Here is a 24,019-nt window from a genome sequence, read left to right as displayed (position 1 = left end):
GTTGTTGAGGACTACCTGTACCTTTGGGGGAACAGTGATTAAGAGAAAATTACATGACCAGTGAAGGACTGGCCCAAACAAAAGACCTCTTCTGAACATCTCTTTGGTTACTTCATCCTGGCTATTAAAAAAGTTGCATAATTCGCCCAAATGTGAATGGTGTTAAGCTTCTCTATGACATTATCCCAAAAAGCTGAACATTCAAGCATTAAATATAAAAACACATTTGAATTTTATTGCTTGAGGAATACAGCATATGAAAAAGCACAAGAATGTCCAAAGGAAAAGTTGCAGGGATTCAAACTGATGATACATGCCAGATGCAGTAAAATATTAACCTGAACTCTGCATCAGAAAAGAAAATGTTCTTGCTTAAAAAAAAAGTGTTTCATTTAAAACAGGAAGAGTAAGGGTATCATAGTACAGATTAGAAAAGCCAACACTGCACAATAACACAGTTTCATTAGCCTAGTGTTCTACCTTTGGTACATCAACCTTCATGACAACTAGATCTTGTCCCAATACTTAACAAGTTGAACCCATCCTTTTTTTTTTTTCAACATTCAAACTAACATATTCCTCAATAACTAGTGTATAAATAATGAGTTAATTCATGGGAAGCAAGTTAATTCATGGGAAGCCCCTTTAAACTTAAATTGCAGGCAGGCCTTTACTTCAATGTCTATTTTAGTCTTCTGCTTCGCAGATAGGATGGTTTTGCCTTTCAGTTGCATATTTCTGTAACCCATCAAAATCTTATCGCTTTAAAAATGTTTGATGTATCCATATGCAAGACCTGAGACTGCATCTTTCCTCTGCAAAAAAGGACCAGAAATATATGAGGTGTTGTTTTTTTCCAAGTATATTGTCAAATTGTAAATAGCTATTTGAGTACTGCTCTTTTTTTTTTAAAAAAATCATACCCTAAAAGATATTCCTCATTCAAGGTTTTGTTGCCGGCCTAGACTTTCAAGCCACCAAACTAAACTTTGCAACTAAATTGTTATTTAGTCCCCTATCTAAACGTAGAAGTCATCAGTTTGACAAGATAAAGCTTCTCTATTGGTAGACTAGCCTGAAAAACTGTTAACATTGTGCTAACGACAACACTTTAATAATCAGAATTAAATAAAAATTCCTTTGACAGTGAGCGTGCTCATTAATTCCAATGTTTTGCTTTCACAGTCCTATTTAAGCATTCCCCATCAAACAGAATTAACAACAAATCTGTTCTTCCTATTTTTACTTTTCCTTCAAGTAGCATGTGCATTATAATATGCTTAGACTATGCTTGTAACCCCATCTACTGTTAAAATTAAAGAGCTTTTAAACAAGAGCCATTTTAATTCTCCAAATTGGGGAACATTTGAAATGAAATACCTGTTTTGCTCAGAACACTGAATCAACATCATAATAAAGTTCTGGGTTTTATTATTTTTTTACCCCATACCCCCCCCAAAAAAATCATGTATCTGTACAACGGCTATTAAACATACATATTTCTAGTTTGGCAAAAAAGTATAATTTCTCAGATTGGTGATATTAAGCAACATTATTTATTGCCACGTATCTCTTTCCTTACTTAAAAGACAAAGAATTCAAAGTACGCTGAACCCTTTGCTTTTTTTTCTCCCCAAAGCAGATTAAATGCCTTCTCTATTTCAAAAACACAAATTAAAAATGTTTACACAAGATTCTATGGTTAAAAGGGAAGAGAAATGCAAGTGTGAATTTAGAGTTTTCTGTATAAATTCTGCTATATTTTATAAACGTTATTGTAACACTGTTGATCAAATAAATGACGCATAGCTGTCTAAAATTTCCATAAACACCATTAAAAATCCAAAGTTGATATGATACTGAACCTTAAGTCCTCAAGTTCAAAAAGACAGTTTTGACATGTACAGCACACAACAGCAGACGTCCTTAAAATACCAATGGCTGGTCCAAGGTGAAGACAAAGTTACAGGCAAGCATTTGTTTCACTGGTTTCGTTGTGCAGGAAAACTATTTCTTGATGAGGACTGGAAACTCCGCCTAGAAACATTTCAGATGTCATCTTCGTCATCTTCATCTTGAGAAGATCCTGCCTGGTTGATTGCACTGGCAGAGGCAGCAGCAAGCTGGGCCTGTTGAGCAGCTTGTTGCATTTGAAGCCATTCCTGCTGGGCCAGCTCTGCCTGCTGTTGTCTAGCCTAGGAAGGTAAAGCAAGAAGTTTAGGGTGAATTAATGCAGTGCACCACGTATCACTATATGCCTGCCAGCGGTGAGGGGGGGATTACATAGCTTTTAGCAAGGCAGTTATAGCTTTTCCTTTAAAACAATAACTTTGGGATAACAAGCCTATTTTGCTTGTTTACTTACTTCACTATTACAGTTTGGAGGCTCTCCCACTCCTGATGACTCTTGGTGGTTTACAGTAATGAAAAATTAGAATAATGTCTAAAAAGAAAAAAGAGCCTGAAGATAGACATACAAACAGAAACCGATCAATGGGAGGATGTGTGTGTTCCATCTTCAACTTACTGCAAGGCGTGGGAGAATAACCAGGTCTTCACAGTAATTTCCTGAACACTATCAATGTAGGTGTCACGGGGATGAAACAGGAGACACCCCTTTCAAATGTTTATTCTGGTACTGGGATACTTAGCACAAAGAGAATTAATGGTTTTATTTATATTGATAGGAGAAAATGGGATTACAAGAGTTAGCAGGCACACAATGTGGAATACACGTTGAAAGGATTGTGCTACTGCTGTTTGTCTATCATGTTGAGTTCCAAGCATGCTGAGTCCCAAGCCTCTTGGGACAAACAAAAGTTGAAAGTGTGAAAGCAATTAAAGGCTTGTCAGTTACAGGCAGCAGCTGCAAGCAGGCTAATTAAGGTCACAAGAGTTGAGCTTGTTAACTTATGGTTAGCACTTTTTAGACATGCTCACTGCAGAGAAAAATAGCTCAAGAAGAGATAGTCTGCTTAGGCAATTGCTTGCTCTGCAAGGGGGAAAGGGAAAATAAAAATGGGAGAGAGGGGGAGGGAGAGGGAGGGAGGGAGAGAGAGAGAGAGAGAAAGAGAAAGGGAGAGAAGGAACTGCAAAGGTTGTAAATATGGGCATTTGTCACACTTTTTCACCACTATCATAACTTCAAACTGACGCAGTTGTTAATCAAGGTGTACCTGTAGATGACAATGTACTCTGCATGTCAACACATTGTATATACCTCTAAGTTGCTGAGCTGTAGGTAGCTATGTTAGCTTGTAAGATAGACTCTAGATTAGGAATCTTAAAATTCTCAGAGAATACTGTCAAAAAACTTGGGGCAGAAGTAGACTTTTGTTGCACTTCTGGCATACTGGCAAAAATTGACTAGTACTGCCATTAGTGACAGCAGGAAATGTTTCAAGGATCATAGATATAATTAGAGATGGTAAACCAGTCTTTTCCTCCTCTAAGCAGGTACTAAATGCTTTATGTGAAGGCCGCAATATCAGTATCTATGGCAATGGCCATGACATATAGATTGTGACTTAGAATATAAAATGACAAACAGCATGACTTGAAACAGAAAATAAAAGAAACATAGATATTTTGTGTGTCAAAGAAATTAAGAAAAAGGGAAAGAATGTAATAAAACTGAATGTGATCTGATTTTGTGGAACAGGATTGAATATGTGTAAGGAAATAAAGATATAGATTTAAATATGAACGTATTGGCTAAATATATAGTATGTCAAAAAGTACAACAATATTATTATTTAGGTTATCATGGATAAATATGAAAGTTGTAATCTACAGATTAGGAGTAGCTGCATATTATATTCCACTGGAAGGAGATAATGGAAGAATCAGATATGAGTTTGCCAGGAAACTGTACAACATTCTTATTAATGAATGCAATATAGAGCAACAATTATTCTACTAGGTGATGTGAATGGGAGGATGGGAATAAGATAAGAAAGAACAATGAAATGATTTGGTTGTTTGTCAAAATGAATGACACTTGTAATAGCTTGATGAGCACCTGCTTAGCAAGTGACTGCTTGTTTCAAGTTTAAGCTTACTTACATGACAAAGGAATTGATGCAAATGTAAGGGCACAATTAATTATGCATAAGATTGAGAGAATTAGTGAAATTTACAAGAGTGATCTGAACACGTCACTTTTCTGAAGTGTGAAGAGTGGATCTAAGAAAAATTAATGGACCTGGAACAAAAGAACAAAGACTTGAGAATAAAATGAGTGCGGAAGACAGTATGAGTTCTGAAGACATATTATAGAATAGAATAATTTCCAATTAGAATGAAAAATGAGCATAAGCAAAGAATGTTACTGAGCTACAGAACTGTTTGAAGTTAACTAAAGTGAAGTATAAAAAAAGGATGTGGATGAGGAAGAGATGTTTAACACAATAACTGCTACAAAAGGAGAAGATGACAAAAAGGTATTGTGTTATTACATATAGAAAGAAAAAAGATGTTTTCAAAGAATGTAATCCGAGACAGCAAAAAATGGTAAAAATCAAAAGAGGCAGACTCAATTATTATTGGAGGATGAGATAGGAAAATTTTGATGGAAATAAAAACAATGTTTTGGAAGGAGGTAAAGAAGCCTCAAAAGGCACCTTCTTTGTTCACCAATACCAATTACAAGTTGTATCTCTTAAGTATGTAAGAGGCTTTTTGGTCCAACTCATTATATGAAAGTGAGAACTGTATATAAATAGAAACATAAGCTGAATTCCACTTCAGTGTAAACAGAATATTAAAGAAATGCAGGAATAAGTGCTGAATGAATATGGACTAAGTACAAAAGTGAATGAACACTGAAAAAGTGAATAAGAAGTCAATTGCAAAACAAGTATGTGAAGGAAGAGAGAATGGATCGGTAAGAAGAAAAAGACCAGAAAAGTCATATTTAGATGGAGATGGAGTCAATCAGATCCTGAAAAGAAAAAGGGGCAGACGTTTCAGAAGAGATCTTTAAACAACTTTTAAAAAGATAAACAGGTATTGTGAGGTTAATAGAAAGCAAAGCCTTCCTATAGGAACAGAACATTAGGAAGAACAGAAATGCCAATGTCAGCAGAAGGAAAAAAATGCAATTCTTAAATTGTAACTCATTCCCACACTCCATATAGGTAGGCATTGCTTACTAACCATTTGTTCAGTGAGTATTGAAGTGATACTGAAAAAATGAATTTACAGTCCATTTTCGACCTTTGCGGTGTCCCTCTGTCATGTGATCTCAGACCAGAGAGACTGGAGAGAAAGATTTCGAGAGAGTAATCTGTTTTCTACACATCAAGAGCAATGCAATCCTGCCAAGAATGTCAGGCAAAGGAGAGACTGCCTGGAAAAATCGCTTTGCTTGCGTTTTTCCTCCTCACTCTTCTTGCTTATTCCTAAAATGTTTTGAGTACAGGTAACCTGCAAGTTACAGCAATTTGTTCATCAGCCATTAAAAGTTATGGCAGTGCTGAATGAATGGTACACTCAGTCCCCAAAGTTATAGCCACTGTTGTATTCCCCTGGTGGCATGATCAAAAAGTTGGGCGTTTGGCAGGCCACCCACTCTTATGATCATAGGAGGACTTCTACTCTCCTCCTCCACCACCACCTTCCTCCATCTCTGCCCTTTTGTTCTCCTGCACTCCATGGCCCCTGAACTTTGCCACCCCAGCTAACCTTTGCTGTTTTCTTGCTTCTACACACCTGGCCTGGTCCTTCATGAGGCAGCTGCTGGCTGTGTGAAATCTTCTTCCTAAGTCCCAAAGGTGCTTTTTCAGGAGGAAACTGGGCTTTCTTGTTTTTTTTCTGTTGAAGACATTTCGCTTCTCATTCAAGAAGCTTCTTCAACTCTGACAGAATCCTTCCATTCCCCGCTATTCTGTCACGAGTTGAAGAAGCTTCTTGGTTGAGAAGCAAAATGTCTTCAAAAGAAAAAAAAAACAAGGAAGTTCAGTTGCCTCCTCAAAAAGCACCTTTGGGACAAAGATACCGGAATGACTAAGAATCGCTACAGACTCTTCTTCCTAAGATTGCACAGTTGTTTTTTTTCACAGAAGCTCAGGAAAAAAAAAGTTGCATGGCCAGCAGCGGCCTTGCAAAATCCCAGATTGAGTTTGCTTGGTCAGCAGCAAAACAAGAAGCTGATGAAGGTCAGCTAATCTGGCAGAGTACAGGGGCCTTGGAATGCTTTGCATCGTGATGCTGATTTAGGCTGGCTGGGAGGAGTTGGGGTTGAGAGGGACCTAGCCAGGAATATTTGGATCGGAATGGGTCCTCAACTAACAGCTGATGAGTTCTGGTTAACGACAGCAACAGAAAATGCTGGGATTGCCATTGCTAAGCGATGCACTCGCACAATGACAAGTTTTATGACCACATCACTTAGCAATAGAAATTCTGGTCCGAATTGCTACCGTAACTCAAGTATTACCTGTATGGTACTTTAACAAGGTGGAAAAACAGAACAAGAGATATGATTTCATTTTATGAGATTGCAAGCTTGCAGATTTCCTTCAATATTTGAAAAAGTCAGCTATGCAATAGTCTTACTAAGAGTACTTACAGTGAAATATTTTGGTTTGGACTGAAAGTTCAAATTCTACTAATTTTTTACTTAAGCATATCCATTTTCATCTATTATATACTACACAGATCTTGCCCAGAAGATGCCTAAGTCATTTCCAAGACATAGTCTAGGATTACAACAAAAGAGAGAGAAAAAACCTGGGTGTTTTGAAATGGCAAGTAGCAAAATTTGGCCAATCTGGCAGGTACTCATGGAGCTGCAGTTCCAAAAATTCCAAAGGCTTGAGACTTGAGACAAGTGGATCCATTTTCATTGATTATAACATTTATTTACAGAAATATAGACAAAATCGCAGCCATTATTCTATGCACTGAAGAAGCTGGACTGGAATTAGGGGAAACCCAGAATCTACTCCACCTTCAGCCAAACTTACTTTTTTAACCCTAGGGCATTTAAAGCATTGTTGCAGAGAAAAACTGAAGAACAGAATACTCTGTACCTTGAGTTCCTGGAGGAAAAGCAGGATGCTGATGTTAATTACTTCAATTAATTAACAGAAAGTGTTACATGCACAGTATTCATAACTGTTTTCACACTTACTTTTGCAAATAATTCTTGCTGCTGCCTTAGGAGTTCTTCTTCAGGAATGCCACTGTTTTCCAAACGGGAATTAGCCTTTCTTCTTTTTAATGCTACAGTTTTGCATTCTTGTAAGACTTCTTTGACCTCACTGATATAGGAGCCAAATCCCAAGCTTTCTAATGCTAGGAATTAAAAAAAAAATCATGATAGATTAAAGTCAAATAATTTTAGATAAAAAGCTAGCAATCTAGCATAACTGGCAGTCTGCAAATGAATATAAAATGATATTCATTTTATATGAATATCATTTATTTATTATGATATTTATTTATAAATATCATTTATAAATCATAAAGCAAAATCTTTATGTTGGTAGCTTTTTAAGAAATAACAAAAAAAGTTGGGGTGCAGTCCCTTTATTGATACAAAACTTTTGGATATAAATAGAGGATTTCACCTGAATAAAGAGAAAGCCAACTTCCACTGATTAAAAGGGACACCAACTGAATGCAATCCATCATAAATACGTTACCTGAAGTTAATCTGTATATAAACAACTGTCTCCATTTCCTATACTATTTTAAATATCCAGTAAACTGTCATGCATATAACTATTCACATATGTACTTCATATATTTCTACAGATGGGTAATCCTCAATGTACAACTACAATTGGGACCAGAATTTCTGTTGCTAAGCAACGTGATTGAGTCACACACAATTTTATGGCTTTTTGACAGTTGTTAAAATTGCTGTACCTGTTAAAGGATCACTGCAGTTTTTAAGTGAATCATGCAGTCATTAAACAAATGTAACTTTATCCATTGTCTTTCCTTGTTAGAAATCAGTTGGGAAGGTCATAAATGGCAATTACATGACCTCAGGACACCGCAACTGTTATAAATACATGTCAGTTGCCAAACCCCTGAATTTTGATCATGTGACCGTGGGGATGCTATGATGATCATAAGTGGAAGGACTGGTTGTAACCTTTTTCAGTGACAGTATAACTGTGAATGGTGTCCAAACAAATAGTTGTACGAGGACTACCTATATTTTGCAAAATATTTATTAAATCAAATGCTTATCTGAGACCACTGAATCACTTGTATTTCATTACATTGACACATATGTAGATTCAAAACTAATGTAATATTAGATATTTTAATGCTTGTTTCATAACATTTGATCAACATGGTGAATCCACATTTTTCAAGATTCAATACTGCGTCATCAGGTTAATTCATAAGAAAGGAAAAAAATCTCTTTCATACGAACCTAGCATAACTGAATCTAGTTAAAAATACTGATGTACTATATACTTCTCCAAGTAGAAATATTTTAATTAAAGAACTACTTAAATCTGTGATATCTCCCAATCAATTCCTTTAATTTAAAAAATAATAATACAGAGTCTTAGAATTGTTCTAAATATCAGCCAGATTTATCTCTTCTTTCATACAATAATCTTTTCAGATCTGTTTGGCTTTCTCAAGAGTTTTGCTTTGATGCTGCAACACTGCTGACAAAAAAGATATAGACCTCATCAAAGAGTGAAACTACTATGCAAGTCCAGAATAAATATTTTCTTAAATTGTGCACAAACATTTAAAGTTCATAATGTGTTGAATGGCTAGATCTTTTGTTCTTTTAGCATCATGAAATTTACATTAAATGTTTGAAACACAATATAACACTGTGCAGAATGTAATGGAAAAGGGCAAAAATGACTTCCTTTAACTGTGCATCATTTAACTTTTCCAGAGATTTAAGAATTGATAAATAAGCTTCAGGGCTGATTAGGCTAGAGAATACTGTACATTTTTTCGAACTACTAAAAACCCTCAACTGAGAATGAGAAAAATACCACTAACTTCTATGCTTGCAATGTCATGCTCAGTTATCATTTTAAACCAAATGCAGTAGATAAGTAAAAATAAAACTGAAAGTTCAAGGACTTGCAAAAAATGAAAATATGTTAAGTTCCTTGGTTAAAGTTGGCCAGAAGAGGCCAACTTATATTAACTCTGATCAGTCCAGGAAAACAAATACTTAAGATACTTATTTACACCATTCATTTGCTACCTCTCTATCTGCTTCCTGGCACATCATTTTTCTTGTCCCTCACAGCCAAAGGAATGGGAACACCCAGTGTGCCATAAAAGCATGAGTTTAAGTGTAGTTTAATTACAATAGGAGCAATCTTGGGACCTTGAACCACACAAATGCTCATAAAACCAAATATTCTTTAACTAGAAATGGGAGGGCAAAGAGAAAAGAGACACAGCCAGTTTAATATTGGCCTTGGCCTATGCAAACATTGGCCGTGAGGTAGAGAAGCCACATTGCTGTTAACTGGACAAAGCTAATCCCAAAGAGTTATTACTGCAAAACAGGCAGAAAATGTTAAGATGAATCAGTCTATCATTCAGTTCTTTTGCTAGTCAGGTCAACAAAATGTGCTAAGTTTTGGGCGTTCATATATTGAATGAGATATTAGTTTCAACCTTGGGTAATTATGTGCAAAATCTATGAGCAAAACTGAATAGCCACTATTTGTTACATGCCCGAGCTTAACCAAAATACATCCATCACTCTGTGATACCATAGAAAGGATACTGAAATGTGCATGTTTTATCCATTTCTCAATTTGGGGGACTATATATTTAGTCTCAGTGGAAAATTAGATATTGCAGAAGTCCTAAGCTTAGAATCATTCTAAATGATTCTAACAGTCAAAACTTCTATGTCTTGCATTTCTTTGTGCTTCTTGACAGCTGTACGCTGAATAATTACCGTATATACTCGAGTATAAGCCGAGTTTTTCAGCACGTTTTTTGTGCTGAAAAACGTCCCCTCGGCTTATACTCGGGTCTATACGGCTTATACTCGAGTTGTTGTTTTTTTTTAAGCCCCTCGGTTTATACTCGAGTATATACGGCTTATACTCGAGTTTTTTTTTTTTTCTTTTTTTCACATTTTACCGGACGGCGCGGGGAAGCCCTGCCGGTGCAGTGAGAGGCGGGCGGGGCCGCCAGCCTTCTCAGCTGAGGGAGGGTTTCCCCAACCGGTAGGTGCCTCATTTCCCACCCTCGGCTTATACTCGAGTCCCCAGTTTACCCCAGTTTTTGGGGTAAAATTGGGGACCTCGGCTTATACTCGGATCGGCTTATATTCGAGTATATACGGTATATTATTCCCTTTGTGTACTATAGAAAATATTTTTTGTGGGAGAAGGGAGGTTCAAAACTGTGAAAAGTAAATTAAAAAAATAAACATCTTAAAATAAAATAGTGATTAGGTTTAGTATAGAACTTTCTACCCTGTTTCCCCAAAAATAAGACATCCCCTGATAATAAGCCCAATTGGGCTTTTGAGCGCATGCGCTCAAATAAGCCTCCCCCAAAAAATAAGCCCTCCCCAAAAATATTTAAACACAGAGCTGGAAATCAGGTAAGATAGCAAGAGGCACCCCATCTTGCTCCATGCACCCCAAAATAATAAGACCTCCCCAAAAATAAGGCCAAGCGCTTATTTTGGGGGTTCAAAAAAATATAAGACAGGGTCTTATTTTCGGGGAAACACGGTATAGCACAGAACTTTCACCATGCATTGCATCTCACAAAATCATAGAATTGGAAGAGACCACAAAAATCATCTAAGCCAATTGTTTGCTATGTGCAGGGAAATCAGCTAAACCATCCTTGAAACGTGGCTGTCATCTACACAAGTCAGGGTTTTGATGCCATACTAGAATAACATGATGTAGAACAAGTATATACAGAAAGCCAAGAGTCAGCTTTGGAAGAGGGTCTGTCTCCTTGAAAGCCTTCCATCTCTGATCTCTGTAAGGGGGGAAAAAAGGCTAGTCTGTTGATGTAGCACAACGGAACTACTCTCGTTTTTGCAGCTTTTTTCATTTTCTATTCTTAAAGCAGCAAACATGTCTTGATTCCTAAAGTAGTATTATCAAAAACCAGCTGAATGAAACAAGGACCTTGGTTACTTTCACTGTTGGCTTCTGTTCACTATATACAATGTAAAACCCACCATAATCATTCCTTTTTGAAAAGTTAGTAACAATTAAGAATTAATCGTCTGCTCAAAGCTGTCTTGTGAGAATCAGCAAAGAACCATGATTAACATTCTTTGATTAGGATCCTTCAGTTTCATTAGAAGGCAAGCAAGAGAACAAAATTGTTTTTTAGAAAGTTACAGGAAGCAGAGAATTATAATTAGCCAACTTCTCAAATAGATAACATTCCTGTTTTTTAACATAAATATTTGTTCAGCCTCATATAGCCATTTTTTCCCTTTTAGATCATCCTACAGCTTTGCATAAAAATCAGTATTACAGAATCCAATTACAGAATTTACTACTGCTACAGAATTCTGCGTAGGCATTTCATTTTTTAAATGTGCTTATTTAGAATTGAGCTGACATCTGCAAAGTGTCTCTTTCATACACACTTATTAAGATACAACAATTAAGAGGTACAAAAATTTCCAGATAAACAGCTCCTGCCTGTTTGATTTCTAATGTTACCAAGTTGCCTGAAGGGATGAAATGTACAGCGAACGAGCTTTAATAGGGAACAGAGAGGCAGACACTTAAGCGCAGATGAGTATCTGTACTCATCTGTATCTGTACAGGTAGTACTCGATTTTCAAGAGTTCATTTAGTGACTATTCAGTTACAACGTGGCATTGAGAAATGTGATTTATGCCCATTTTTCACATTTATAGCTTTGGCTGCATCCCCATGTTCATGCGATCAAAATTCAGATGCTTGGCAACTGATTCATGTTTATGACCATTGTTGTTTCCCAAAGTCATGTGATCATCTTTTGCAACCTTCTCACAAGCAAAGTCAATGGGGAAGCCAGCTGTATTTAACATTTATTTTATAAATAATCTAGAGGCAGGTCATTAAGAAAATACGTTGCTTTTTTAGAATAGCTATTATACCTTCCCATGGATAGGCAAGAATCCCAGCATATATACTAGGGTTTTTTTTTGATATTGCTTCAGTGCACCAAAGAAAAGGTTTATCTGAAAGGGAACTAGAAACAACTTTTTAGCTGCAGCTGTAAGATATAATACTGCATGTGCAGCTTTTTATAACAGAAAGCCTTGATTTCCTCATAATCACAATTAATAAAATGTTTATTTCATGCCTTTTCTTTAGATCAAAATACATTCTCTCATTTAACCCCCAAATATATGACATCAGCTGAACTGGGGGGAAAAAGTAGCTGGCTTAAAAATGAGATTACTAATTTATCAACTGCAGTGATTCGCTTAACAACTGTGGCAAGAAAGGTCGTAAAATGGGGCAAAACTCACTCAACAAATTTCTCACTTGGCAACATAAATTTGGGGCTCGATTGTGGTCGTTAAGTTGAGGACTACCTGTATACCAGGTATATTTTAAAATTCAAGTGACGGGGCTAATAGGAAAAGGGATGGGGAGATGAAGGGAATACTTGCAGGGAATTAAAAGTGATAGCTTCATGGATTCCAAGATCGCAACAAAGGGAAAATTAAAATCTCCTCTTATATAGATCAAGGGGTGGGGAGGAAGCGAAGGAGTTTCGGGGTGTGTGAAGGAGCAAGGCCAGGCGAAGGTTCTTGCCTTGGATAACGTGCTCGGGAGAGATGGTTTTCTTCTCCGACTTGTTGCAGATCTCGTTAGCCTCGGAGGAGATGAGATGGATGAACTCAGTGCAGCAGTTCACAACCAGCTCCCGGGCATCGTTGGCCACCCGCACGTTCGGCAGCGTCTCCTTGATCATCTTATTGATCGCCGCCCGCGGGATGGTCAAATCGTCGTCGTTGCCGGAAGAAGAAGCCATTCTGGATCGATCGGTAAACAAACCCCGGCTTTACCAGCTTCGGGAGGGTGGCCGGAACGACCCAGAAAAGGAAACGGGAAGCCACTAGACGCCGGGAGGGCGCAATGGACGCCGCCGCAGCGATGCAGGAGGGTCGCCCTCCGCGGCCAGAAAGCGTTCCACGAGCCCGGGCGGGAAGCGCCGCCGAACTCCTTCTCGAGTGCCAGAGTCACAACAGCGACAACCATCAGCGCTGCCTCCGCCACATCCCTCCGGGCTCTTCTGCCGCCGCTGGCGCTGCTCCCCAACGCAAGGAAACCCCTCCTGGCCTTGGCCCGTCGGCGAACCTCCCCGGTCACGCAGAGCCGGCAGCCCCTTTTCTTTTGGCTCCTCTCACCCAGACACGCCACGCCACGCCACGCCGCGCCAAGAACAAGGAAAGAACTTGCGACAGACGACCAACCCTAGGCGGCGGCGGCGGCTAAGGCAGCGGCGCACGCCACTTCCACCGGAAGCGCTTCCTTGTGGCCCACCCTACTTCCGCTTCCGGTTTAGAACGGAAACGCCTTCGTAACGGGAAGGCAGTCCTGTATAGTTCAGTGTGGCTCGAGAACGCTTAGTTTCTACTTCGCTTGACTTTAGTGAGGTAACATTTAGCCCGTGAATTCCCCAGAACGTGGACTTCACCGGGTGGGAGCATTGCCTATGCTCAGTGACACTATGTTGCTCGTGGCGTGTAAGAGTTTTGAGCTCTTGATGCTTCCGGGATTTAGTTGTTCGTTTGCTGATGTTTCCCTTGCCCAGAGAGAACAATAGCACTTAAAAGTTACATACCGCTTTCCAGCCCTCTCTAAGCGGTTTTACAGAGTCGGCATATTGTCCCCAACAATTTGGGTCCTCATTTTAGCCACCTCGGAAGGATGGAAGGCTGAGTCAAATTGAAGCCAGCAGAAGTAGCCTGCAGTAGTACTGCACTAACCACTGCGCCACCGTGGCTCATAAGGTAATATCAGTGTGAGTCGGTGTGGGGTTTGCTGCCTGCTAGTTTTGATGTTTTCTGTCTCATCGTCTTAGCACTCTTCAAACTTAAGTCAGTAGCAAAGCAAAAATATAAGCAGCAGGCAAATAGTCATATTCTTGCTCAGGTTTTGCCCTGTGATGCAAAGTTTTGCCCATTTAAAGTTACAGAAAAGTTTTAGTGATAGGTAACATAGATGCTGTTGAGATGGGGCCTATATGATAGTTTGACAGACTTTGAGGATAAAATAAGGGTGACATAACAGTAGGAAAATATTTTGTTACAACTTTTGAATGTTATTTTCTGTGATGTGTTATTGCAGGTGTGCAATTTCTTTTATAAATAAAGTCAAGTCATTAAGAAAATAGCTTGCTTTTTTTAAAAACTCTTAATAGCTATTCCCATGGATAGGCAGAACCCCAGCATATATACTAGAGTTTTTGATATTGCTTCAGTGCACCAAGGGAAAGATTTATCTGAAAAGGGAACTAGAAATAATTTTCTTAGCTGCAGCTGTAAGATATTATTATTATTATTATTATTATTATTTATTATATTTGTATACCGCCCTTCTCCCGAAGGACTCAGGGCGGTTCACAGACAAAAAACAACAACAACAGAAAACATATAATAGATTAAAAACAGCTAAAGAATAGATAGTTGAATTCAATTGATGCTCTGACTTTTGAATACAAATTTAAAACCTCATTTAAACCCCTTTTTTAAAAATCCCAATTTAAAAAACTACATTCAGGCTAGTCCTGCTCTTCGAAACAGCAACGTCTTCAGCTCGCGGCGGAAGGACTTGAGATCGGGGAGTTGACGAAGCCCCAGAGGAGCTCGTTCCAGAGGTAGGGGCCCCACAGAGAAGGCCCTCCCCTAGAGGTCGCCAGCTGACATTGTTTAGCTGACGGTATCCGGAGGGGGCCCTCTGTGAGAGCGCACTGGTCGGTGAGAGGCTAATGGTGGCAGTAGGCGGTCCCGTAAATATCCCGGCCCTAGGCCATGGAGCGTTTTAAAGGTGATGACAAGTACCTTAAAGTGAACCCGGAAGACCACTGGGAGCCAGTGCAGGTTACGCAGGAGGGGTGTTACATGGGAGCCAAAAGGTGCTCCCTCTATCACCCGCGCAGCCGCATTCTGGACCAGTTGGAGTCTCCGGGCACACTTCAAGGGGAGCCCCATGTAGAGAGCATTACAGTAGTCCAGGCGGGATGTAACAAGGGCATGAGCGACCGTGCATAAGGAAGCCCGATCCAGAAAGGGGCGTAACTGGCGTATCAGGCGAACCTGATGAAAGGCTCCCCTGGTGACGGCCATCATATGATCTTCTAAAGATAGCCGTGCATCCAGGAGGACACCCAGATTACGAGCCCTTTCCGTGGGGGCCAATAGTTCGCCCCCAATGGTCAGTGATGGAATTAGCTGACTGTATCGGCCGCCGGCATCCACAGCCACTCGGTCTTGGTGGGATTGAGTCTGAGTCTGTTCCTCCCCATCCAGACCCGTACGGCCTCCAGGCACTGGGACATCACTTCAACAGCCTCGTTGGGGTGGTTAGGGGTGGAAATATAGAGCTGAGTATCATCAGCGTATAGATGACAACTCACCCCAAGACCACGGATGATCTCACCCAGCGGCTTCATATAGATGTTGAACAGAAGAGGCGAGAGAACCGACCCTTGCGGCACCCCACATAAGAGGCGCCTTGGGGTCGATCTCTGTCCCCCCGTCAACACCGTCTGCGACCGGTCGGAGAGGTAGGAGGAGAACCACCGATGAACAGTGCCACTCACTCCAAGTCCTCGAGTCGGCGCGGCAGGATACCATGATCGATGGTACCAAAAGCCGCTGAGAGAACTAATAGGACCAAGACAGAGGAACAACCTCTGTCCCGAGCCCTCAAGAGATCATCAACCAGCGCGACCAAGGCTGTTTCCGTGCTGTGACCAGGCGGAAACCGGACTGGAATGGATCAAGATAGACAGTTTCATCCAGGTACTGGGGCAACTGTCGTGCAACCACACTCGACAACCTTTGCCAAAAGCGAAGGTTGGAGACGACGATAATTTGCTAAACTAGCTGGGTCAAGGAAGGCTTCTTGAGGAGGGCCTCACCACCGCCTCTTTCAAGGCGGCAGGAAAACACCCTCCATCAAAGAAGCGTTCACGATTTTCTGAGCCAGCCTCGTGTCACCTCCCGGGTGGCCAATACCAACCAGGAGGGACACGGGTCCAATAAACATGTGGTCGCATTCAATCTCCCCATTAACCTGTCCATGTCCTCAGCGATCACAGGATCAAACTCATCCCAGATAATAACATCAAGACCTGCCTCCCTCACCCGTCCGGATCCACCCAGTCTGTGTCCAACCCTTCCCGAATCTGAGCGATTTTATCAAACAGATATTGTCCAAATTCCTCAGCTCGACCCTTTAAGGGATCTTCTACCGCTCCCTGATGGAGGAGCGAGCGGGTCACCTAAACAGGGCGGCTGGGCGTTATCTGCTGATGCAATGAGGTTGGAAAAATACTCCCGTTTGCCAGCCTCATCGCCACAAGATAGGTCTGAATTTGAGACCTAACTAGTGTCCGGTCAGATTCGGATCGGCTGGCCCTCAGATACTCTCTAGGCGTCTTTTCCGGCGCTTCATCTCCCTCAGCCCCTCGGAGTACCAAGGGCTAAGCGAGATCGGCACCGGGTCAGAGGCCGCAAAGGCACAACTCGATCTAGGCGCCAGCCGCCGCCCGATCCCAGGCGGCAACCAGAGCTCCAGCCGAGTTGTGGGCCAAATCCTCAGGAATAGCCCAAGCTCCGTCTGGAACCTTTCAGGGTCCATCAGGCGCCTGGGACGGAACCAGCGAGTCGGTTCCGTCTCCCTGCGGCGGGGATCGGCGGTTCGAAAGTCTAGCTGAAGGAGCGAATGATCTGACCATGACAAGGGTCTAATAACTAACTCCCCTAATTCCAGATCATTCAACCACTGTCCAGAGACAAAAATCAAATCCAGAGTGTTTCCCCCGATGTGAGTGGGGTCGTTCACTAATTGGGTCAGGTTCAAGGCCGTCATGGAAGCCATGAACTCCCGAGCTGATGTGGATGCTATCCCCACCGACGGCAAATTGAAATCCCCCATGACCATAAGCCTGGGGATCTCCATTGCCGTCCCAGCGACCACATCCAACAGCTCAGGCAGGGAATCTGTCACGTAGCAAGGAGCTAGGTACGTGATCAGTACACCCACCTGCATCCCACGGCCCCACTTAACGAGGAGGGACTCACATCCGGTTATCTGTGGTACAGTGATCTCCCTCGGCTCAAGACTCCCGTTGATAATAACCGCCACTCCCCCACCCCTACCCTGGGCCCTGGCCTGATGAAACACACGGAAACCCGGTGGGCACATCTCTATCAGGGGAACCCCCCCTTCCGTGCCCAACCAGGTCTCCGAAATGCCAATCAGGTCCGCACCCCCCTCCTGTATAAGATCGGAGATGAGGGGGGCTTTATTTATAACGGACCTGGCATTGCATAACATCAGGCGAAGGTCCAGCTTCTGAGGATTTAAGCCACTCGGGGAACGGGAAACTATCGGGGGACCGGAGTGCGCGATCGCTCGTAAATAGCGAGGGCGCACTCCCCGAACTCGATATGGGCCCCCGCGTCCGCCATACCTGCCCCTCCCACTTACCGTGCAGATAGGGTTATCCCCAAGACCATGAGCTCCACCCTCCTCTTCCACCTCAGAATCGATGATATTTATGCATGAGCTGGCACAGGATCTAGCAAAGGCTCAGATAGGTATCCCCCTGAACCTAACTTCGCCGTCCCACCCTTCCCCTTGGATAACTTAAATAAGAATTTATTATAACACCTAATTAAAAAACCCCTAAGCCTTCTCTTAGAAGCATGCCACCTCTCGGGATTCCAAAATCCGTCATCAAGGTAGGCCCTCGATAAAGTGGAGGGCCATGACTGCGAGAGGGGGGAGACTCGCAGGTTAAGAAGCTGTGATCGCGAGTACATTTCGGAGTTTATAGAGGGTGGCAGATGGTAACAGTCTTAATCTGGCCAATCAGATGGTCACAATAAGTTCCGGACAATAGATGGAATTTAAGTTCCTCCGGTAAAGCGATGCTATTAGATGACAAACGAACGTAGGATGATAGGACCCCATCGCCGCCGTTGTCATAACAAGAACAACGTCGGTCTCTGATCGGGCCCCCATCAAACGTCCTATAATATATATAATACTGCATGTGCAGCTTTTTATAAGAGAAAGCCTTGATTTCCTCATAATCACAATTAATACAATGTTTATTTCATGCCTTTTCTTTAGATCAAAATGCATTGTAATTTAATCCTCACATATATGAGATAAGATGAACTGGGAAAAAAAGTAGCTGAATTAAAAATTCTATCCTAAGCTATTGCATCTAAGGGTAGAATTTTTTTTAAAAAAATTATGGGAGTTCCATACAAAATATTATTCTGCAGTTTCTCTCTATTGCATCAAATCTGTGCATCATCAAGAGATACATGTAGGAAAAAATCAAGATGTTTCATAATGGTGGAGTGATCTGGGATAGACTAAGTGGCCAATTAAAACAGGAAAGCATCCTTGTTTACTTTTCCCCATAGATATGAATCATCCCAGTAGGGATATGTGTATGTGTCATTCTTTTGATCATGATCATGCCATAGTGTATGAGCTAATGGTGTATAAGTTTTATGTGCACACAAATGCACCTGGCTATAAATCTCCATTTGAAATCCATGCATTCTATACATACAATACTATTTATCTTTATTAGTATTTTTTTAATGTAGGGCAATATTATAAGATCTGTTTCATTATAAATTATGTGTTTAGCTGAAATTTTAAAGTTTAATGAAAAGTTTTGTTTAAAAATGATTTTTTATGGATTTCACTTTATTAGTAAACATAATTAAAGAACATTACTAGTTTAAGAAATAATAAAAATACTGAAAAAGTAGCACAGAAAATAATTTTTGGTGGATAGTTACTAAATATAACTATATTTGAGGTTTCTATAGAATGTTATGAACGCCATGCTGTCCCCATAAATCCATCTGTGGTCAATTGCATGCCAGCACACTATTTCTTCAGAAACTTTCTTCCTGAAATAAACATATTTTCAGTTACAAGAATATTAGTTCACTCAGACCTCAAGTTCTTATTAAAGAAAGCACTGTGAGATATAAAATCTTCCTAGATGGAAATTTTACTTCAGCAATACCTCTAGTTTATTAAATTTTAGGAGATATATTCTCTCTAAAATCAAAAGAGCTCAATCTCAGAATTTACAAATTAATTTAAATGAAATCCAATAGTTGTGTGTATTTTTACTGCAATCTTATAGAATGATTGTCCTTTGCTAGCCATGAATTATGTAAGAAACAATCTCTCTCTCTGTACAGGATTCTACAAGACCATATAAGAAGGATTTCAAATTCAAAATGTCATGAGAGCCACATGAAGACCACCCTGGGGGCCAAAATACCAACCTCCTCACTGATAAAAAAACATCTCTAATGAGTCAGATATGAAAGGCATCACAGCATATCACCAAATGTAACTTTATAAATAAAAAAATCCACTGCAAAGTAGAACCACGGTCCCATCCTTCACCCATCATTTCTAGTCTCTAACCTCCAAAAATTTGTAGTCGTGAAACGATATTCAATTTTCCAAGTGCATAACCAGTCACGCTCTGTCACAGGGGTCTCCAACCTTGGCAACTTTAAGCCTGATGGACTTCAACTCCCAAAATTCCACAGCCAGCTTTGCTGGCTATGGAATTCTGGGAGTTGAAGTCCGCCAGGCTTAAAGTTGCCAAGGTTGGAGACCTCTGCTCTATAATGCCATATGCCATTGGCAGTCAGCTCATATTTGATTGATTGCAGTGTCCTGCAGTCACATGATCAGGTTTTGACTTTTTTGCCTTTTCCTGCAAAAAGGCCCAATTGGATTCAGATTTACAACCATATTTGATTCACTTAACGGTGATACAGATAATGACCATTGCAAAAAAAGTCATAAAATCAAGTGCAACCACATATTTACTCAATTTATGACTGATATAATTTATAACCAAAATTCCAGGCTCATTGTGGTCATAAGGTAAGGACTACCTGTAGTAAAATGATCTGAAGAATTCTTTGACGCAACTGAGACCAACATTTGAGCTGCTACTATAAATATCTATTGATATTTAAACAGCAATCCTTTGCACATTCCTTTATTCCCCGTATTCATTGCATTTCTAATTCTTGGTAAAAAGATCTCCAGAAACATTATAGAATTTAATTCTGAGAAAATAAACTTAGGTGATCTTTAATCTGGATGTCACTGAACATAGTAAATACAGGTAATCCTTGATTTATAACAGCTCTTTTAGTGACCAAAGTTACAAAGGCATTGAAAAAAGTGATTTATGACCATTTTTTACACTTAACAACTGTTGCAGTGTACCCATAGTCACATGATCAAATTCAAATGTTTGGCAACTGACTCATGTTGGTTGCAGTGTCCAGGATCATGTTATCATTTTTTATGATCTCACAAGCAGTTAATGGGGAAGCCAGATTCAGTTAACCATGTTACTAATTTAACTGCAGTGATGCACTTAACTATGGTGCAAAAGGTCATAAAGTGGGGCAAAATTCATTTACTGAATATTTCCCTTAATAAAAATTTTGGGCTCATTTGTGGTCATAAGTCGAGAACTATCTATAAAACATTGACTCTGATGTATTAAATATTCTAGAAATATGACAGGTCCATTTTAGTTTTTTTCCACTCTGTTTTATTTTCATGTATTGCACTTGGCCTTTTGGGGAGCAAATTGTTGATTTAACTTCAGTTAATTTCTCTGTTTACATTAAAAAATTACTCTGTTTACATTAAAAAAAAGTAACAATAGTTGCATGAAAAGTTACTTCAGTGACAAGGTATATTGTACTCCATTTAGCTAAGAAATATTAAATACAGAAATACATACTTGATTTTTCTTTACAGCAGATAAAAATTATAGTGAAGAATTTTCAGAATCCTTTATCTCCTTGTTGATATATTTCAGCATGCTACTGAGTGTTTGAAAGTCATTACTGTTACATGTTACCTCTTCATCTACATTGTATGTCAAAGGATCAAAGGAAGACTCATTCAAACTCTTTGGTGAAGCATGAGATTTATATTTTGACATTTCAGAACTCACTGAAGAGTGTAGTGTAACTGTCTGATTTTGACTTAGTACATTTTTATTGTCCTTAATATTTAGATCACTGGTGCTTGTCGAACGACGTAGTTTTCTGCAAGTAGACTGCTTGGCAAAGTCAAGTCCTTGATTATCAAACCAATGATGCTCTATTAGTTGCTTGATGCTTGCTGTTCTTTCATGAACTGCAATTCTTGTTTGTAATCTTGTAAGCTCAGATTCCTATAGTGCAACACAAATTTAAAACTTTGTAGAAATTAGGTGATCAGGGATCATCTTAACAAAAGCTACTTGTTTAACAAAAATATTGATAGTATTTCTGATTAATAAAAATGTTATGAACAACATACATGGCTTGGTTATTGTTATTAAACAAAGCATCTCCAATACTGTTTCTATAGATTATTAAGTAATTATCTGAAATAATATTTGAATAACAGGAGATAGTGATGACAGAGTGAAGGAAAAAAATTTGCTAGAGACCAAGTGAGATTAAAAGGCAACAAATAAATTGGGAACTTCTATCAGGCAGCTTTACTATAGAAGAAGCAGTTTTTCTCAATCTTTTTACCCTGTAATAGCAGTTGATATAATCTTCAGGTCTCATAAAACCCTTGTATAAAATGCAAAAAAATATAAAAGCTACCTAATATAATTCAGGCCAGAATGTTAAGTTGTGACAAATAAAAATTCCCATCACTAGCATACAATATGCAAAGTTCAAAAAATGGTTTTTTTCAATCACAATATCTTGAAAGTACCCTTAACAACCTCTTGCAGAACTCTCAGATTCAATGGAATTCCAGTTGAAAAAGGCTTCTTTACAGAATACTCTCAGCAAAAGATCTTAAAGGCTTCATTTGGATTGGCATTCATAAGTTTTTTGAATAATAGTTAATTCCAAACTAAACTTGAAGCAGACTGCATCAACAAAATTATAGTTTTCAAATCACAGTTTCACTTTATTCTGCTTTACTCCAAGTGCTGGGGACAATTCTCAGCATCATACTTCAAAAAACATTCTTTAAACAGGAAAACCAATTTGATATTAGAATCAGACTCAATTAAGTCTTTACTAGATGTCTTCAAGAAGAGCCTAAGTAGCCATCTACTGAGGCTGCACTAATTTGGATTCTTGCACTGAGTAAGAGATTGGACATGCTGACAAACTCTCCATAATTGAAAGAACTGGCTTCCACTACCCAGTCTAATTATTTCTGACTGTTGTTTTATATATGAAGTGAGATAGGCTCTCAGAGCTCAAAAGAGAAGAGATGGGCTCAGCAAACATGTTATGACAATTCTTTCTTAATTTTAGAGAAGACGATTCCTTTGTGGTTCAAAATCCATGTATGTATGTAAAAATAGCAACCTGAAAGAAGCAAGCCACGTGTTGTCTTTTTGCCATTAAATTCCCTAACATCATAAATGCAGATTTCATTTTTCTGCTAAGTTTGGCCTCCCAAGATCCAAAACACAGTTCATAAAGATTAACACTATCAACCATCCCCTTCAACAATACCTTATAATGTTTTTTTTTGTCCACCTCTCTCTTCAGCCAAGGTTTTCATACTAACTATGAATGAGTAACATCCAGAGTACAAATTCCAGTGTTAACAGACATGTATTCCATGTACCTATAATATGAACTGAGATGACAACCTTATATCTAATATAAATATTCTTTTTTTAACTTACTTTAAGGAGTAACTTTTCATTTGTTGCCTGAATCGTATCATCTCTGGACTGAAGCTGTTGTTGCAGATTATAAACAGTGTCTTGAGCATCATCCAGTTCTAATTTGATCTGTTGTAGTTGCCCATTAACATGATGAGATTTAGATAGCGACTGCTGCCATTTTGTCTGTTCTTCTTCATGGGAAAGTTTCTGAAGACAAAATATATTTCAAATACAATTTTTCAATATTTCAAAATTAATACAAGTTTAAGCAGCAGTTCTGTTTCACTAATGAACATGTTTGGCACTCAGCGAAGAGGAGAATAATCTTACATCAATGAAAAGGAACTTTTTTCTCCTGATCTTAAGGAATGGATTCAGGATGTGAGTTTGTTACCTATTTTTGAAAAGTCTTTATATTCTAAAAATGAGAAGATGAAGCCATACGACAAACTTAAGGAAGCAACTAATTCAGTACTGATACTAAATAAATATATAGATTTTTATACAATTTTTCCCATGTTTTTATTTCTTTTAATAACTATAATTTTAATCATATCACTACTGTATTTTATTGGTGATGTAGTTCTTTGTATTCTACTTTTAAAATGTTTTAAAATACTGTAAAAGTTCGCAAATACTCTTAATTACTATTAAATCCACACTAAATCAATGAACATTCCCATTGTATTGTACTTTTTAAATAGTTTTTATTTTAAATCATGCCTTATTTTTATAAACAACTCAAGGCAGCGAACATACCTACATTTGTTCTTTTTCCTATTTTTCCCACAACAACCACCGTGTGAGAAGAGTTGGGCTGAGAGAAAGAGTGGCTGGCCCAAGGTCACCCAAACATTTTCTAAGGCAAACCTGGAACTCAGTCTCTTGCCTTAACCACTAGACCAGGGGTGTCAAACTCGCATCATCATGTGACATATCGCAACTTTTTCCCCTTCGCTAAAATGGGTGGGCATCGCCAGCATGTGATGTATCCAGCCCACGGCCCATGAGTTTGACACCCCTGCACTAAACTAAAATGGTTCCCTTCTGGTTTTATTATTTCAACAAATACATGTAATTTTTAAAAATGGATGTCCTATTCATTCTCAATTTATGATTTCAAGTAGCT

At 39.3% G+C, this 24,019-nt stretch overlaps 2 protein-coding genes and 1 long non-coding RNA gene across 4 annotated transcripts in view; 1 reads left to right on the top strand and 2 right to left on the bottom strand.

The window, feature by feature from the left end:
• Positions 1-208: 208 nt before the first annotated feature.
• Positions 209-13,426, bottom strand: DR1 (down-regulator of transcription 1). The gene is made up of 3 exons (XM_058175783.1): positions 12,753-13,426; positions 7,136-7,299; positions 209-2,195 (listed from the first exon to the last, which is right to left on the bottom strand). The coding sequence occupies exons 1-3, from the start codon at positions 12,970-12,972 to the stop codon at positions 2,049-2,051; spliced, it is 531 nt and encodes a 176-aa protein (XP_058031766.1). The 5' UTR covers positions 12,973-13,426; the 3' UTR covers positions 209-2,048.
• A 170-nt stretch (positions 13,427-13,596) lies between these two features.
• Positions 13,597-23,826, top strand: LOC131194607 (uncharacterized). Of its 2 annotated transcripts, none has more exons than XR_009154241.1 (4): positions 13,597-13,954; positions 19,412-20,361; positions 21,073-21,170; positions 22,915-23,826. It is a non-coding gene; the product is annotated as an uncharacterized LOC131194607 (long non-coding RNA). The 2 variants fall into 2 exon arrangements; XR_009154240.1 differs by lacking the exon at positions 22,915-23,826 and adding an exon at positions 21,274-22,886.
• The window catches only part of CCDC18 (coiled-coil domain containing 18), a 44,939-nt gene continuing 38,678 nt past the window's right edge, over positions 17,759-24,019 (bottom strand). The window contains exons 27-29 of the mRNA XM_058175782.1: positions 22,909-23,097; positions 20,995-21,432; positions 17,759-19,111 (exon numbers count right to left, since the gene is read on the bottom strand). Coding sequence (XP_058031765.1) covers positions 21,022-21,432; positions 22,909-23,097 — 600 coding nt within the window. The 3' untranslated portion in view covers positions 17,759-19,111; positions 20,995-21,021. The remainder of the gene's footprint in view (positions 19,112-20,994; positions 21,433-22,908; positions 23,098-24,019) is intronic.

The sequence above is a fragment of the Ahaetulla prasina genome, chromosome 3 (genome assembly GCF_028640845.1).
Source record: "Ahaetulla prasina isolate Xishuangbanna chromosome 3, ASM2864084v1, whole genome shotgun sequence".
Classification (NCBI taxonomy): domain Eukaryota; kingdom Metazoa; phylum Chordata; class Lepidosauria; order Squamata; family Colubridae; genus Ahaetulla; species Ahaetulla prasina.
The sequence above is the reverse complement of the archived record's forward strand: the minus strand, read 5'-3'. Positions and strand labels throughout refer to the sequence as shown.